The 17,925-nt window shown below is 39.0% G+C and overlaps 1 protein-coding gene across 2 annotated transcripts; it reads right to left on the bottom strand.

The window, feature by feature from the left end:
- Positions 1 to 1,466: 1,466 nt before the first annotated feature.
- Positions 1,467 to 17,805, bottom strand: DCUN1D5 (defective in cullin neddylation 1 domain containing 5). 2 transcript variants are annotated; one of them, XR_010606514.1, is made up of 9 exons: positions 17,453 to 17,805; positions 14,657 to 14,748; positions 12,265 to 12,335; positions 11,784 to 11,875; positions 5,108 to 5,216; positions 4,908 to 5,012; positions 3,934 to 4,036; positions 2,832 to 3,175; positions 1,467 to 2,546 (listed from the first exon to the last, which is right to left on the bottom strand). XR_010606514.1 is itself a non-coding variant. In XM_065639855.1 (8 exons), the coding sequence occupies exons 1-8, from the start codon at positions 17,536 to 17,538 to the stop codon at positions 3,120 to 3,122; spliced, it is 714 nt and encodes a 237-aa protein (XP_065495927.1). In that variant the 5' UTR covers positions 17,539 to 17,805; the 3' UTR covers positions 1,467 to 3,119. The 2 variants fall into 2 exon arrangements, 1 of the variants encoding a protein (XP_065495927.1); XM_065639855.1 differs by having other exon boundaries at positions 1,467 to 3,175.
- Between the last annotated feature and the right edge of the window lie 120 nt (positions 17,806 to 17,925).

Below are 17,925 nucleotides of genomic sequence, written 5' to 3'. Positions count from 1 at the left end.
GATCAAAACTACATATACAGTTAAAGACACAGATGAACATACATGACTGTTTAATTCAAGATCACATTTTTACATAGGAGAAATATTACATTCCCATCTACCAGTATGGCTTTTTCCATGAACAGGTGGGCATTTTCAGATTTAAATGTGAAAACTGTTAGTTACCTAAGAAAACCAGGAAAAATTAGTCATGTTAAGAAGAATTAATACCAAGGAATGGAAGTGAGATTAAAGTGAAGTTTGTAACATCAAGACAGACACCACTGTGATTTAGTTTTGGAAGACATTTCACCTTCAATTTTATTATTTGTCATAACTGTGGCAGCATATTTCACCTGTGAACTTTCATCTTAGAATACTGAAAAATAAGATGTCACATTTTTAATTCAATGGACTGAAATGCACCTGAGCAAAGCAAAATTAAAATTCAAAGACTAAAGAAAGCATCTAGATGAACTCAGTTTTGGCTTGTGGACATGCACAAAATTTTTTAAAAAAATGAAATAAACAAACAGCTTTTGGCACTTATCCACAGCAAGCTGTAAGGTGATTTAATTGAGGACAGCTAATAAAAGTGATCAGCTCACAATGAAACTATACAAGCCATTAGTTCACATTTAAACAATAAATCTGATTGCAGTTTTGAGCACAAAAACATAACTTAAAATCCTATTTCATTCAAATTTGAAAAACTATATTGATTAAGTAGTTTAAATACATTCATTCCCAGTCAAAGTTTTACAGTAACTGATTATTTTCCACCACACACACAACCAAGTTATAAATCCCTGAAACATGGATTTATTATAGGAATACTGATAAAACCTTAACAGAGATACAAATGATACATCACATTGTGTCTTAGACCTTAACGGTAAGTACTTGACCACCTCGGATTGGTAGATGCATCACTCCTACTGTGAGACTCTAATACCATCCTCTAGGACCAACTGGTTTAAATTGAATTCACAACAGTTTGCGGTTACCTAAAAAAGATGATTTTTTTTTTTAATCACACTATAAAATAGTCATCTTCTAACCAGTATTTCAAAACTTTTGGAAAGAAAATTTCCCAGTGATAATGGGGACTAAACATACTAAGCAAGGAGAGTGACTGTAGTCAATTTGAGAAAGTCGTTTCAGTATCAGTGCCCCTGCAGAGATTTAGTACGCAGCAGTACTTCCCTTGACACAAGCTCATTGGTGCATGTTTATCTGTGCATCTTAGGACCTTACTCTAGCAGGAGATCTTGGGACTCTCAAAGTTAATCTCATTCTGGCACTAGCTTTCTGTGGGGTAGGGCAATTTCCAAATGAAAGGCACTCTGTTGTGAGTGAAATCTGAATAATCGGCAATGCAAATGGACAACTTGAAACATATTGAGGAGAACTGCTGTAGCCTACATGAGGCCAAGCAGAGATCTTCTAAATATCTCAACTTCCCTCCCACCCCCACCCCCAGTGCTTTTTCCACCTGGGTGGAACCCAGCTAACGTTCAACTGCACTACCAGGTGACTTGGAGAACAGCCCCTGGGCCACCACTGCGTTGCTTCCTGCAGCTCAAAGGAAGCAGGTCTGGACAGTAACCTTCAAGAGTGATCCTCTTTAATAGAACAAGAGCAGAGGTACGCACTACTAGTTTGTCCCTCTTATTATTATTTAATTTTTCCTCACAACTTTTTTTTTTTTTGTTTAACCCTTCCCTGTAAAAAAAAAAAAATTGTCTTGGGAATAAAGTATTCCTTAGGGATAGGAAAACTCATGCTTGTTAGTCTGACTAAATGATGTGCAAAACAGAAGACATTTCCCTGAGGCAAAGATCTTCAAGTCATGCCTAACTTACATTGTCTATTCTTATTTCAAGCTGTTGAAATATTTGGCACAATGAGGCCTTGATCATTGACTGGAGTCTCATGGCATCATCACAGTCTACATAATGCATTTATATAATCAAGTAGAAGTTACAAATGCTCCATTGTCTCGTTCTGTTTTGGTTTCTCACATTTACTCATCACAATTCCTTGACTTCTTGAGGGTGGCATGTGGGCTCCTGGGCAGGAAGGCAGAGTGACAAACTTCTACTGTATTTAAAGGCTGCTGTAAGTACTGAGAGCCTGGAAGGGCAATTGCAGTAGTTGTTGGACTCAATACATGAGTAACAAGGTACATGTTAATATAGCCTGTTATATACAGGCCAAAGGTAGGTGATTGAGTAATCTCTTTTTGACTTACATTATGAAAAGCATACAGGGAGATAAAGTCATGTTGTGAATGCTTCCAGTCTAAAACATGTAAGAAGCAAAGCCTGAAACCAAGTCTTTCCAGCTTTCCCTTTTAAAATATAAATTGCACTTTTTATACAAAGCAATCCAAAGTCTAAATTGTAGTAAAAATTTGAAGCTGCCTTACTGTACCAGAGTATCTGTTGTTCATCATCTGAAGCACAGGCAACCAGTTTTCAGCCATTCTGCACACAGAGCCATACGCTCTACACCTTTCTGCTTTAAAAGGGCCTGCCATTAAATGCCGTGCCACTGGGTGGGTACTAAACCAAAAAGAGAAAAATAAGAGTTTAAGGCCTTTATCTCCACAAGGAGCTGAAAACTGGGGCACAACCCATGTCCAATACTTAATATACAAATTACCACACTCCCACCCAGGGCTCCAAAAAAATCAGTCATTCTTTCTAGTGTTTGTCACATAAGACAATCATATCATCAGCAAGCAACAGTGCCAGTTAAGCATTAAGGTCTTCAAAAATCCATAGCAAAGAGCACTTCTGAGAAAGGTAATCTTAAAGATTTGGTTTAAAAATAGACACCACACTCACATTCAAGGGACATTCTTCACTTTTAGGCCTTTGTCACAAATCTGAATCTTTATTGTTCTGAAATAAATGCTATAAACATAAGATTCAAAACAAGAACTCCAACTTTCAGTCTCAGAAGAGGTGTGGTTCAATGCCCATATCACATGTAACAAGAAAATTTCCTTAAAAAAGGAAAAAGAATTACTGTAAAGTCTTTCTTAAAAATGAAAATGCAATCCTTTGTTTTTCTCATTAGTTTGTGTACAGGTGGGCACCAAAAAAACTTTTGCATTTTCTTTTGAATTCTTGCTATGACGCTTGACGAACTTTTTGCCATTCAACAAATTCATCCAGAAGTACAGGCCCTGCAAATGGATGAAATGTGGAGTTATATTTGCTCATGTCTTACAAACACCTTTTCTTAAAGTACAAAGTTTAAACCTACTGGTCTAGGTAACAACCATGTCAATCCTATGATCAAATACTTATGAAGACTCAAAGATGACTACAATTATTTCAATCCAAGGGTGGCAAAAAGTGCCCAAATAACACTATATGGAACTATGGAAAAAGGCTTTCCTGACATTTGACAGATGCACTGAACTAAACGGAAAGCATAAAAATAAGGTTATATTTTAAATCAGCAGAACTAATACCTTCTTCCTAGGGCTTTCAAAATTTCACATAATTAGAACATGGGCCAAACCAGGATGCCTAATGCAGTTCAGTCACAGTATGTTGACTATCAGCCAGCTGTAGAGTTCAGCCACAAGCGCCAGGAGCTCAGCTACTTTGTAGTTAGTTTAAGCAGAATTTACTATATATTAGTACAAAATGAGAGTTTCCTGTTTATAATTCTATTTGCGTGTCTATAGTTTCATGTGGCAAGCAGCTTCACTAGATCCTCAACTGGATACAAGTCAGCTCAAGTACACCATCACTGACATTCTACTACAATTAATATCTGCAGTTTGAAGACAGATGGTTATCAGGACAGTCTTTCTATGCATTGCTGGAAAATAAATATTTACACCTTACAGTATTGTTTCTGTTCAGGATTTTTTAATGCAAATTCAAAATACTGAAATAATAGTTGAATAAACAAAATGTTATGAATACTTACATGCACCATCTTCATCATAGTTGCTAAGATCTGCATGGACAGTTCTGCTGAACTCTAGCACATTGTACCACTGATCCTTGTTCATAACTCTATACTTCGATTGCTAGGGAAAATAATTTCAGGACATTAAAATGTCAAGTGACATTTGGTAATGTGGGACCTCATTTCCCATTTCTCTCATTATATCTTCAGTTTCCAAAAAACAATTTAATGGGTAACAACGGCTACTATATCCTTGGTTTTCCATCTCTTGAAAGACCATACAGTACATATCTCATAGTTCTGAAACTACATAAAATGGTTTCTTGAAAAAAAATCAGAGGAAAATTGAAGTACCAGGGAATCAGGAAGTCAGCACTTTGAAGCTTCAAAAACTGGTCAATTTTTGTCGTGCCCTGAAGTGGGGCACACTTAGCTTAGACACATTTCCAGAAAGAACAATTACAAAAATCTTTTCTCCAGGGTACAATACAGAATGATTATAAGGACATCTACTTTGCAGCATTAGTACCGATTTGAAGCCAGGGAATAGTTTCAAGCCCAGCATGCTCCACAGCCCAAACACATCCACATTACTGACTAGGGCCCTTGGAGCGGAGTTGACCAAAATTTTCCAGAGACAGCCAGAGCTCAAGGCACCTACATACCATATCTACACAAAGTGAACTTGAAATTCAGCACACATGTAGCTGAAGAGACTACTGGGGCTCTATTACTCAATTTTAAATTTACCTTTATGGTTTAATTAAGAAGGAATTTTAATTGCCGTTGATAAGAGAAGGGAGGGTGGGGCACAGGGATGAAGAAAAGGATTTGTGATGCATGTAAGAACATCACTGTTTCATAAGCACATAGAGCAAGGGAAGAAGAGCAATAAGGATAGATTCTTGAACAAAACAACAGAAACCCTGAGATCTGTTCACAGAACAGCCCAACTACTGTGCCATCATTCAGAAAGTGAAGGAAACATTTACCTCCAGGTATTGATAAAATACTGAAAACAGTGGCCAAGTTCTTCCAAGCAGAAGAGCTAACATGGATTTTGCAGTATCAATATCAAGACTTCGCTGGTCTTTATCCTAAGGTTGAATAAAGCAAGGACAAAAAAACTCCTCAAGTACAAGCTCATTGAATAATTAAAAAAAGAACTTCTCTAACATTCCAGTAGTCTTACCCTTGCAAAATCAAAGGCATATCTGTAGATATTCTTAAAGGATGAAATGTCATTCAATTGTGACCGCAAGAAGTCAAATTTACTTTGTAGTTTTTCTGTACAGTCGCACCTTAAAGAAAAACAAATGACATTAGAAATTCAAAACAAAACATTCAGACAATGAAAAAATGCCAGCAAAGATAAAATTAAAATGACCAAAATGCAATCAGACGTACAGGAGTAATATTATAAAAGTAACTTGGAGAACACTGAATATACTCAACATTTGCAGCTTGCTGAAATGATGAATGCCTGGCTTCTGTAAACAAGTTTTTTAAAAATGTATCAGCAACATAATACAAAGTCTGTGTTTTACTTCTCAAATAGTAGTATTTTTATGCCACATTCTGCAATTTATATTCACACCCAGCACTATCTCACCTTTCAATCACTGTGAAAGTTTGGAGAAAACAGTATTCGGTGTGCATTAAGGTGGTAAAATCCAGCTGTAAATAAGGGCTTTATACCTCATATCTTTGGAAAAAGGCAAACCCTAAACACATACTTCAAGACTACATATTTATGAGCGGCACAACTGAGCAGGCACTTTGCAAAACATGCTAGTCTGCTTGTGTTTTACGACTGATAAATGCAAGCTCTGATAAGCCTATCACCTGGATTAGTCAGTAGCTATTCAACTGAAAACCCACAGGCTGTAGGAGAATGTACAGGTCTGCTAGCTGATGGGATAGCCCTTTGGCAAAAATAACCTTTTGGCAGAAAGAAGATCTCCATGTATTTGGCTTACCAAGGACTTTTGTTTCCAATTAGAAAATGGGTTAGGTTCATCAACAATGGCAGAGGAGACTATAATTTACACATGCTAATCCTCCAGAAAAGCCTCACTCAGAAGAACAGCTGCTATACTATTTATTCCTATAAAATAATAGCTGCCATGATTAAAACACCAAAACCAACAACAGAAACCAACAAACTCCACCGTGCCCTGTATTCTGCCTGACAGAAGCAATACTCAGGAATGCAGATGTACATAAATACTTCCTTTGGTTACGGGTCCCCCTTCTGGGCAGCCTGCAGCCCAGAGAACACATCTGCATCTGCATCTTTAACAGCTGATGGATTCTGAAGCAGCACTGAGTCCCCACCAAGATGAGTGCTAGGTAAATAAAACTATTAGCTAATTCAGCTGCATATTCAGATGACAAGAGCTAATATAGTTTGCAATAAACCACCCATTAGGTTGGAAGAAAATTTTGTTAAAAAAACCAACTTTCTTTTTTCCTTCAGCCATCTAATTGCTTTACATACCCTATCATTTAACCCTTAAAACAGCATTGTTATGCTATAAAGGCATGTCATTTTATATTCATATATCTTTTTTTCTGTGTTCAGACCCTCATATGCAATAACATTGTCCTCTACATTTGAGGACAGATCCACCTATTTAACACAAAACTAAATGCTTATGCTGTTAGTGTAGTAAAGATACAAGCTACTTAAAGTGGGCTTACCACACATTTTGTCAAGTATAATTTGACTGAGATGATTTACCATACCACGGATAAACGTAAATTTCAGTATGTTTACATTTCTTCAAAATATTTTGTTAAAATGGTTCAAAATGTTCATAAATCTGAGTACAATGTAGCATTCCTGTTATTGTCTACTGTACTACTGACTGTATGTATTTTAATGCAGAAGAGATTCTCTTGAAAAAGTTGGTATGAATATGTGCAATTATTAAGCCTTGACACTCCTGAGCTATTGCCAACTTATTTAAAACCAAGGAGACAAACAGATCATGCTCAAAGAGACAGGCACCACCCTCTGAGGCCCAATACTGGAACATCTCTCTGCTAAAGCCATTTGAGGCATTTCCACCTCGACCACTGATTTTCTTCACATTAGTGCAGCACGGAGCTGCCAAACTCCTCTTTCATAGGGATACAGCTGCTTGTGTGGCTGCACTATAAACAAGATGACTGCTGTTACCATACTTAGAATAATCTTCCTAGCAGTATTTTAAGTTGGAACAACCTTCTACCAAACACCAAACTTCTGTATAGCGACTAGAAAAAGATGTGATTTATTGAACTGCCTTTACCAAACATAGCATTAAATAAGGTTACCTCAAGATCAATGAAACTAGATATTAGCTTACTACATTCTCTTCACATCCCTACATCGCATTTATAGCATCACAAAGCAGTCCTATTTTGATTTCTATTGAGGCAGAGTTCATTTGAGGCATAGCTAACATGGACAGAGTGATAATTCAATAACTCCTACTCAGCTTTTCAAATGTTTCATAATTATTCACGATTGTCTTTTACTGAAAATAAAAATTAGTAAGACATAAACAAACACTAAACTAAAAGCATTTAATGGTAGTACATAAAGTTGTTTGAAGGCCTTTTAATCTATAAGAGATCCCCTGCCATCTTCCATCCCTCTAGATAGACAAAAGGAAGTGATTTCCATCTAGCCCATCCACTCTCTTCAAGTGGATCTTCAACAGGATCTTCTGAAATTTAGGTTCCATGTTATAACTGGAGCATACAGAGATCCAAGGAAGTAACAGCTTAAGAGAGCAACCCTCAGCAAGTTTGCGAATGACACCAGGCAGAGTGGTGCAGTTGACACACCTGATGGACAGGATGCCATCCAGAGGCATCTGGACAAGATTGAGAAGTGGGCCCACGCAAACCTCATGAGATTCAACAAGGCCAAGTGCAAGGTCCTGCACCTGGGTCAGGGCAACCCCCGGTATCAATACAGGCTGGGGGATGAAGAGATTGAGAGCAGCCCGGTCGAGAAGGACTTGGGGGTACTGGTGGATGAAAGATGGGACATGAGCTGGCAATGTGCGCTGGCAGCCCAGAAGGCCAATTGTATGTTGGGCTGCATAAAAAGAAGCGTGGTCGGCAGGCCGAGGGAGGTGATTCTGCTCCTCTGCTCCACTCTGGTGAGACCCCACCTGGAGTCTTGTGTCCAGCTCTGGAAAGACATGGTCTTGTTGGAGAGGGGCCAGAGGAGGCCACCAAGATGATCAGAGGGCTGGAACAGCACTGCTGTGAGGACAGACTGAGAGACTTGGGGTTGTTCAGCCTGGAGAAGAGAAGGCCCTGGGGAGATCTTATTGCAGCCTTTCAGTGCTTAAAAGGTGCCTGTAAGAAAGATGGGAACAGACCTTTTAGCAGGGCCTGTTATGACAGGACAAGGGGTAATGGTTTTAAACAAAAAGAGGGGAGATTCAGACTCAACATGAAGAAATATTTTTACAATGAGGGTGGTAAAACACTGGCCCAGGTTGCCCAGAGAGGTGGTAGATGCCCCATCCCTGGAGACATCCCAGGCCAGGCCGGATGGGGCTCTGAGCAACCTGATCTTGTTGAAGATGTCCCTGCTCGTGGCAGGGGAGTTGGACTAGATGAGCTTTGAAGGTCCCTTCCAATCCAAACTGTTCTATGATTCTATGACATCTTTTCCATGTCCTGACAATGCTATAGTTTTACTTTGTCAATTGATTTGCAGGTCTGGAGACCAAAAATTGTTTAGACTTCAGTACACATCAAATGCTATACTGGCATTAAAAATTATTTACACTATGCTCTGTGTTAGCCTCACAAATGTCAACACAAAGAAAGGCAATAACAAGCAACAAGTTTGTTGGAAAAGCAGCTGATATTAGGCTATCATTAAAACCAATCCAAATAAGTTTTTTTTAGTAATAATTCTGCAAACAGCAAGAAGTTACAAATCTGACTTTCCTGCCCCTCTCTCGCTCTCATGTGGCTTCTCTTATCCCTACAAATGTGAGATTATGGCTTTATCTTTCTCTCAGTTGGAATCTGATTTTTCTCTCTCCCCTTTACCTGGCCACTGATTTTCAAAAGCTTAACTTTAATGTAAAATTCAGCTGAAATTCTAAGGTTAAAAAAAATACCCAACAAAACAGTAGACAGGGAGAAGTACTCAGACATTACAGCTGCTTACACTTTACTTCCTTACACACAGAATTGTTTCTATTTACCTAGTTTAACCAGTGAGTTCTATGGAGTTCAATAAAATCATGAATTGTAATCGCACTTCCCTCACCTTCATTTCATAATTAGATTCTTTTTCTTTGTAGGTCTGTAAAGCCTACCATTGAAAAATACATAACTATGCTTCTCCTTTAAGCCAGATAAAGTCAAATGCTCAACTTAAGTTATTTACCCTTCAATGGCTTTAAAGCAAATAAACCAGTCACTTCCTGAGGGCTACTCATTTCACTCTAAGGAGGTGTCTAAAACACATGAAAGAAATTGCCCAGCAGTACTTGTTGCTCTCTACTGACTATGAAAAGAGCTTCAGGTGTTTAATTTAGATTCAGGCACCCAGCTTTCATAAACATACACACCCCCATATATATACACACACACAAATATATAAGGCAGAATTCGCACTACCAACATGACATACTAGAAACCTCACTTTCACAGTTAAGTTGTTTAAGTCTCATAAGCTGCTGCTTAGTGCTTGATCCACCTTAATTCTGACCGTGTATACCTTATCAAATATTTATTTTTCTCCTACTCTCTAAAGAACAAACTTCATCAGCATATCACAAAACCAGACACAAACAGAATGCCACCTCAAGATTCAGGTGTCCTAATGTTGGCATCTAACTGTAGACTAGATTTAGGTGTCTAAACTCTAGGTGTTGCCATTCGGAGAGGTCTGGCCAACCCAGCTGGAAGAGCAATTCAGGTGACCAGTCACTAGGTCTTAGAGCAAACTGAATACCTCCCCAGGCTCCACAATGTTGACTATATCTCCAAAGACTGCAGTAAGAGTTTATTTAAGAAATACAGCTCTTGCATATAAACCACACATTTAGGTGTCTTACTATGGAGCTGGATTCCACCCAGCCCTGTTCATGCAATTACCTTATGCGACATTGCACACATTTTGCAGTAAAGATTCTGTAATATCAGACTTCGCATACATTCTGGGCTTTTAATGCATTTTAAAGTAATTTCTTTATGCAAAAATAATAAAAAAGCCGTGCAAGAATGTAATAATACTCTACTGCTTCAAGTACATAAAATCCTTCTCCTTCAAAACTTCTCTCAAACCTTTCACGAGAAACTAAATTCCCGCATCCCAGAGGGAATCCCATAATATGATCCTCCCTCCCAGTGAGCACAAACAGCACAAGTCTACAGATTTATTGTCTCTTTGTAGGTTAATGAATCTTGAATTCCTTTACGTTAGTGCCACTGCTTCATCCAGATGCTTAGTCTGCAGTCTGCTATTAGAGCATCCCAGGGGAAGCAAAACATACAGGGTAACTAGTTTAGGTTTAGGCGAGTGGTCTTGATCACAAGTCTGTTTATATAAAAATGCACAGCAGTACCATATTTTCTGTCTTGAACACATTTAGCCTACAGCATAACCAGCTCTGTTCTTAAAAGAACCAGAAGATTCCTAATCACAGCAGATTATTAGAAAATAATTCTACAATATTGGCTCTGAGGAGATGTCTGATTTCATACATCTTTGTACTTGCATTCTGCTACACTGGCTAACTCTTCAGAGCTTCCATTTGGGCATAAAAATTAAGTACTTCAGAGAAGTGGCCAAATTATATTCATTCACTGCATCTCAGAATTTATGCACCCAAATTGATTCTGGAGGCCATGCACCCAGAATTTAATCTCTGTTGTCCTGACTTTCAGGCAATTTAATCATTCCAGCTCTTACTAAATTTAAGAGCTTCCCATAGTCACAAAGCCATCAAGGCATCTATTGGAAGCTTGATCCCAAATCAAATAAGATTTGCACAGAAGAGTCTGGCCAGAGTCACTTACTCCATAGTCTCAAATAACCAGAGGGTATCTGCCCAATAAAACTTCCCAAACCAATTCACAGGGCAATTGTGCCAACTCCAAGAGTCAAATCAGCCCCTCTTCCCCATCATGCTGGAGCTGCAACAGGAGCTCCCTGACATGCTTAATATTGAATGCAGCGTCATAACAACTCACCCTTGAAACATTCATGTAATGTAAGTAGTTTAAAGAAGAATGAACAAAAAGTGACAACTGAAGTAAGCCTCACAAAAAGCTGATTAGTTTAATGAAAGAAACAACCTCTTTAGGCAGAGTATTACCTCATCAAAAATTCTTATGAACAGATGGAGTGAGAAGTTTTTTTATAAGCTGAAAAAGTGTTACGTAATCTAAGCATTAAGCATGGCTTCTGACTTGCATTTAATACACAACACTAGTAACCAAAATTATTATCAATGCAGTCCTAATCTATAAAGCTTGGAAATCAGTAAGAGTTTTCTAGAATACTAGTGCAGAGATATGCTTATGGGTATCTCCAGATCTACTTATTTGTGTCCGCTAACTGGACTGATATTGTAACATACTTTTTGTAAGAAAAAAAAGCCACCAAAACCTGACTTAATTTAGGGTTAGACAAAATTTTATCATTTGAGTGAACTCATCAGATTCACAACTTGATGAACACCAGTAGCTGCTTCCAGTTGGTGACTAAGACCAGAGCTAAAAGCAAGAGTTTCTGTGCCTTATTGCCAATGTACAAGAAACTGAGGGTAAGAATAATTAAGCTATTGGTACAAACATAAAATTAGAACATTCTATTATATACTTAAAAATACTCTTACTGTAATGAGGTCATTCCTTTTAACCATTCTTCCTTGGTAAAAAATCCCATGCTTTCAGCCTCTAGTTTCCAGGCTAAAACTAACATAATAATCTAGGGGGAAAAACAAGTGGATAGAAAGAAGTCAGTATGGAAGAAAAGGCTGATTTCTGGCTGTCCAAGAAGAAAACTCTAAGCATTCAAACATTCTAGCAATTGCTGTACATGCTTGCACTTTATATTTGTTACCATTTAATAATTCAGCTATGTGCAATCTTTCCCTTAATTTCAATTTCTGAAAAAATGAAGTATTACCATAACAAACAAAAAACCTCACACAGCAACCATGCATAATTCATGTAATCAGTTAAAATATCATAGAACAGTTCCTAAAAGCAGGAAGATAATGCTTTGTTTCCTGAAATTAAGAGTTTTACACAGAACTTAACCTTATCCAATACCCCCTCTTTTAAAGCATTATTAGTATTGTGCAAGAAACCTACATTTTCAGGCTCAACACCGATGTCTTCACAGAACTTTTCCATTCCTTCGGGCCCCACAACTTCATCGGGACCTTCAAAACCAAAAAGAAGCCAGACTGAAATCTCAGTAACATTCACTACTCACAAGGGTTACAGTCTAATTCTTGTTGTGTGTATTTCATACAAGTTATATTTTAAAACATATAAACGTTAGAACTATTATATCAACTGCAATGTTGAGACATGTATATGACATATGAAGTAACACTCTGCCTTAAAAGCAAAACTAAACCAGAACTTTCATATTGTGCACTGCCTCCCCACAACAGCAGACATGCTATTGTAGTCTGTGTATGTGAGTTTTCATAAGATGCCCTTGAGTTTCACAATGGCTCAACTCCAATAATTATGGCGATCAATTGTTTAAGACAACTTGGGTACTGCTACTCCATGCTGAATTTACTCAACAAATAATATTCTTTAACTATTTTATCAACAATAAAAGCAATTCCATCTGAGCTACTATTACAGATATTACTCTTTCAATGGTGTTAACACTATGGGTTTGCATTAACACAGAAGAAAACAAATCTTCAAATAACGTAAGGTTAGTTTTATGATGCTAAGTAATATGAGGAGAATGAGAACAATAAATCAGAATAATGCTAAGCATGTTAGCCATGTACAAAGCAGAAAAAGGTTTATAAGTGCAATGAAAATAACTTGATTAGGACCACACAATTAGGGTTATGCTGTCACCTTTCCCTTTTAGTACGAAGAAAGCCTCTAAAAAGCAGCAAAATAACGTATTTAAAGAGCACATACAAACACACTTTACAATGCTTTGTTTCCCTGACCCTCTCTGGTTTCAGTTATTTCTGCTAAGCCTGTTCCAAAAATGACTCCTACTGGGCAACCAAATATTATTAGAAAGCCTGCTGACGTGCGATTTTGATGCGTCTTGGATCATTATATCACCACTGTTACCGTGAATATGAATCCATGTAAAAGGTAAAGGCCGTATCTTCCAAAACAACATGCCACCTTAAGATTTTTTCGGTAAATTTTGCTATTTATACATAGACAGAACAGTCTTTTTCTTTTCCCTTGAATCTTCAACTGTGTCCACCTCATCTGTATCTGCTGCTGTTATTGTAAACAGAATTCTTTTTAAGAGTTTGGATAATGTATGTTGAATAATTACTCACTGTGAGATAAGAATGTAGTCAATAAAAACTATTGAGAAGGGCTACTTTTACAGGAAAATAAAATGCAACTAGCATTTAAGATCATGAACCTCTGCCTCTTGAAAAATGTTGCAAAGAACGTTTTGCCTAGGTAAGCAAGGCAACACCCTCCCATCTGGTTTTGAGAAGCCCTTACATAGCATATGTTAAAAAAAATTACAAGTTTAAGTTCTGAAGAGAAATACATACAAAGGTGCCCTGGTAATGACAAGTATAAGCCTGAATGAGGTTTTGGGCCCAGAAATCATGTGTACAATTCATATATATATATGTGTGTGTGTGTGTGTGTGTGTGTGTGTGTGTCTGTGTGTCTGTGTGTCTGTGTGTAATTTTCTCTTATAATGGAAACATTTAATCTCCTATGCTGTGTTATTCCCCTGGAATTCTATTTTATGGTAGGAACTTGGCATATTCTGATTACTGGTTAATTATCAAAGTATAACCCCCTACATTCAGTTCTTGACTCAACAACAAACCAAAAATTTACAGACCTTAAAAAAGCTAAAAGTATGTGCAGGTGTATTTATCAGAAGAAAATTAGCTGAGAATTAGTATTTTCCTAAGAAAAGATGCCTCAAACCTAAATGAGAAAGCAGATGAGAACTAGAATAAGGACTAGTCCATTACTGTGGAAAGACCAAGGAGAATATCAATTCTGATAAATACACTCAAACCAATTGCTGGCAAGTAAATCATCAGCTCATGTCACACTGACAACTGTCCAGTAATGACTTTTAATCACCACTAGTTATGACAGACTTCAAGTAGTGACTAGACAAGAAAAGACAAGTTAGATAAATAAACATCTGTCTAAACTATCTCTCAATGTCCTGACTTCTACTGTCCACTTCAAATCAAGAAGTAGATCATTCTGTACATCCTGGTTCAACACTGTACTATCCAACATCAGTTTTTTTATTTTGAAGAATGCCATAGTAAGTTATAAAGCATAGAGAAAAGAAGAAAAAGTCAAAAAGAACAAATACTGAAAAGGCAATAGTAAAAGCTATACTAATTCAAGCGCATGTTATAAGGAAGTAAATATGGACATATTTTTCATGTCTACATCAGCATAAAAAAAAAAGCAAAATGCAAATGACATTTGATGTATTCATTTGTTCTAAACAAAACAATATAGTTTTAAACATTAATCCATTGCATATTACCTGCATATTCATAAAACCAAGCCAGGCACTTTTTGCTTGAAAAATGTTCCTCTCCACTTATTACTTTACCAGAGGCTTGTGATCTGCAATAGCTTATAGAAACACAAGGATGATCAGCGTTATTTTAACATGAGAAAAGGGAAATAATTTAAAATTAAATTCCAAATTGTTTATTATTAGTTCAAATTATTTAAACTGTTTCATGAAGTTAATATACATCAAAAATGAAGCTGAATTTGTGAAAAGGCAGCTGTCTCCCATCCTGTTTCAACACCTGTTGGAACATAAAATTACTCTGAAATACAACCCTCTCGTAACCCAATTCATTGCAACTATCATTTATACTTTTCCTGAAATGAAAAAGTACTGTTATCTTGTAGATATTAAACAAAAAAACCCCACACAGATGGTCAAAATATCTCTACTCGGTAACTAAAATGCCTTATTATTTACTTATATTTATATATACAGGCGTTTAAAGTTAGGTCTAATAAGCAGCATGATCTTCAAGAGTGCTGCATATGCACACATCCCATTTAGGTCAACAGGAGCTGCAGAGTTTGACATACTTAAAAGTCAGACTATTTATAGTTAAGCATCCAAATTTGGGAAGAAAACTGAGTCAATTTGTTTACATTAAACATGTAACTAAATATCTGTAATTCTATAGATGTTGGGCACACATGCCAGCATAGTAATATGCAATCCATGGTAAGTATAAAACTGCTCAGCACACACAGCTTCCCCTCGATTTTGTCTTCATTATGCGACACACAAGCCGGTTTGCCTAGGAAGTGGATTTTCATAATATATCATTCTGTAAAAGAACATATAGAATATTTGACTTCTTCTAGTAAAAACACTGACCACATGAAAGCATCTTTAGTCAGTAAAAAGTTGTAGCACCTTTTCAAATGCACACTCTTTTCAGATACAAGTTATAGACTTTTAGAAAAAGCTAAGATTATTTCTAAGGATGAGGTGACAGTTAATCATATGAGTGGATTTAAAATTATGCAGCTCCTACATTGCAATTTTAAAATGAATATGTCAAGCAGGAAAAGAACAGTTCAGTTCTGAGAGGTGGTGAACAACGTTATCTCCCAGGTATTGCTTTAAGCTTCACTGGAAAAGAAAGCAACACTCTCCAAGATGACGCCATATGTGCTGAAAGCTAAAATTAAAGATGCACTGCCATTAAAAACACGAGTCACTAGAAAGAAACAGAGCCACACAGTATGCAATGGTTTGTTGGTTCTATCCAGCATAACATGTATCCATTTGTAATCACTGGTTTTATTAAAGAATATTACCAATATATTGCTACATAAGAATGACATGTCAAAAATGCTCATGTATCTAACATATTATTATCAGCTAGTACGAACTTTCATTTACATCATAGTTTTTGGTCCAATAACTACTAGTTTCCCGTAGAGTTGTTTTTTTTTTTTTTTTTTAGGAGCATTCAAAAGATTTTTTTAAGATAAAAGAAATTAAGATAATAGAATTTTGGTCAGCAGCGTTCAAGAAAGATGAACTGAAACTCCAACAGATGTAGAGAAGAGCTATGACGAGCAGGGAAACTGAAAATCTGTATTACGAACCAGAAGAATGAGAAAACACAAGCGCCCACTTAAAATACACTATGAGGCAGAACCATGAGGGAGGAGTATTACAGAAAGCATAATGTAGGCACAAGAATGGTTATTAACCGGCTATGAATAAACTTAGACTGAACCTAGAAGACCATTAATGACTGCAGAGAGTGAGCTCTGGAACAGTTCATCAAAATGAACAGTCATAGCAAAATAAAAGCCTGGGTACTTCTAAGCTCAAGCTTGGTCAACCTGTGAGAAAGGCCATATGACGCATTTTCTTGCGATAGCCATTTCCACAGTGTTGATTTCCTAAGTCCTTTGTATTTCTTATGTCTTCAGGATGCTTGTCATAACCACTGGTTTACTGGCCTATTTAGAAGTTCTAATAGATGAAGAAGGCATACAGTTACTTCAGGATAACCACACTGAAAACTCTTGCTACACCACACTAATGATTTAACATTCTAATGGTAATTTTTGGTATCATGGCATAACTGGTCTTCTTATGGTAGTTAATGAACAAGATGCTCAGACTCCTGTATTTATTAGAAAAACACTTCCTGATTTTGTTTTGGAGTGTGCTGGCCTCTCCTTTCATTACACTGAAAAAAAAAAGAAAAAAAAAGAAAAAAAAAGAAAAAAAAAAGAAAAAAAAAAGAAAAAAAAAGAAAAAAAAAAGAAAAAAAGAGATACGATTTTACGTAGACACTGAGTACTGGCAACCTTAAAACGAGGAGAGCTGCCTACCCCCGGCAAAAGGTTAGAATGGATACGGAGACAAATATTGGAACTGCCCCTGCAAGTAACAGCACAAGGCAGCACCAGCCCGGACCGGGAGCAGCTCCGCGGTGTTTCTGCCCTGAGTGCCAACCACCCAAACGCAGCCGCTCCGACCCGCACGGCGAGGGGCTGCGCCAGGCGGCCGAGCCCAGCCCGGCCGGGCCCCACAGCGGTTCGGCGTGCCCACCGCCCCGGGGCACAGCCCGGCCCCGGGCCCCGCGCACAAAGCGGCAACCCGGGCACACGCGGTGCGGAGCGGGGCTGCCGCACGGCCGGGGCCGCCAGGACCCCCGCCCGCGGAGGGGCGGCCCATGGCCGCGGCCGTTCGCCCGGGACGTGACAGCGGCCGCAGCGGCGGCCCAGCCCGGGCCGCCCCACACGCCGCTGCCCGCCGGGCGGCGCCGCGAGACGATACCTGCCGAGTTTGCACTTCTTGAGGCCGGTGTCGTCCGCCGCCGCAGCCGCCGAGCCCGAGGACTTCCTCTTCTTCTTCACAGGCATCGTCCTGCCGCGGGCCGGGGGCCGCCCCGCTGCCGGGGCCCGCAGCCAAGGCCGCCCCGGGCTCGCCGCCCCCCGGCCGCCGCCGCTTCCCGATGCCGGCGGTGAGGAGCTGAGAGGAGCCCCGTCCCGCTCTGCTCCGCCCCACCCCCGCCGGGCAGGTCCCGCCGCCGCACCGGTCCCAGAGGCGGGTGTCGCGCCCGGGGCGGGAGCGGGGAACCGGGCGGTAGCGGCTGCTGAGGGAACGGCGAGCGACCCGGACGCAGACACCGCTGGGCAGGAAGTGACAGCGCCGCCGGGGGCGGGACCGCCGCCGAGGCCCCGCCTCCGAGAGGGTGGGGCGAGGCCGTGAGGCCCCGCCCACCCACGTGCTCGGGCGGCCGGAGGCAG

The sequence above is a fragment of the Caloenas nicobarica genome, chromosome 1 (assembly GCF_036013445.1).
Source record: "Caloenas nicobarica isolate bCalNic1 chromosome 1, bCalNic1.hap1, whole genome shotgun sequence".
NCBI classification, from domain to species: Eukaryota; Metazoa; Chordata; class Aves; order Columbiformes; family Columbidae; genus Caloenas; species Caloenas nicobarica.
Note: the sequence above shows the minus strand (reverse complement) of the source record. Positions and strands in the feature narration are given on the sequence as shown.

Excerpts from the sequence above, each read along its gene's own strand:
- DCUN1D5 (XM_065639855.1), bottom strand. The coding sequence starts at position 17,538 with ATGCCTGTGAAGAAGAAGAGGAAGTCCTCGGGCTCGGCGGCTGCGGCG. Across the intron at positions 12,336-14,656 it reads TTGGTTTTATGAATATGCAG|GTCCCGATGAAGTTGTGGGG; the intron begins GTAATATGCAAT and ends TTGGTTTTGAAG. Across the intron at positions 11,876-12,264 it reads TCGGTGTTGAGCCTGAAAAT|ATTATTATGTTAGTTTTAGC; the intron begins GTAGGTTTCTTG and ends TTTTCCCCCTAG.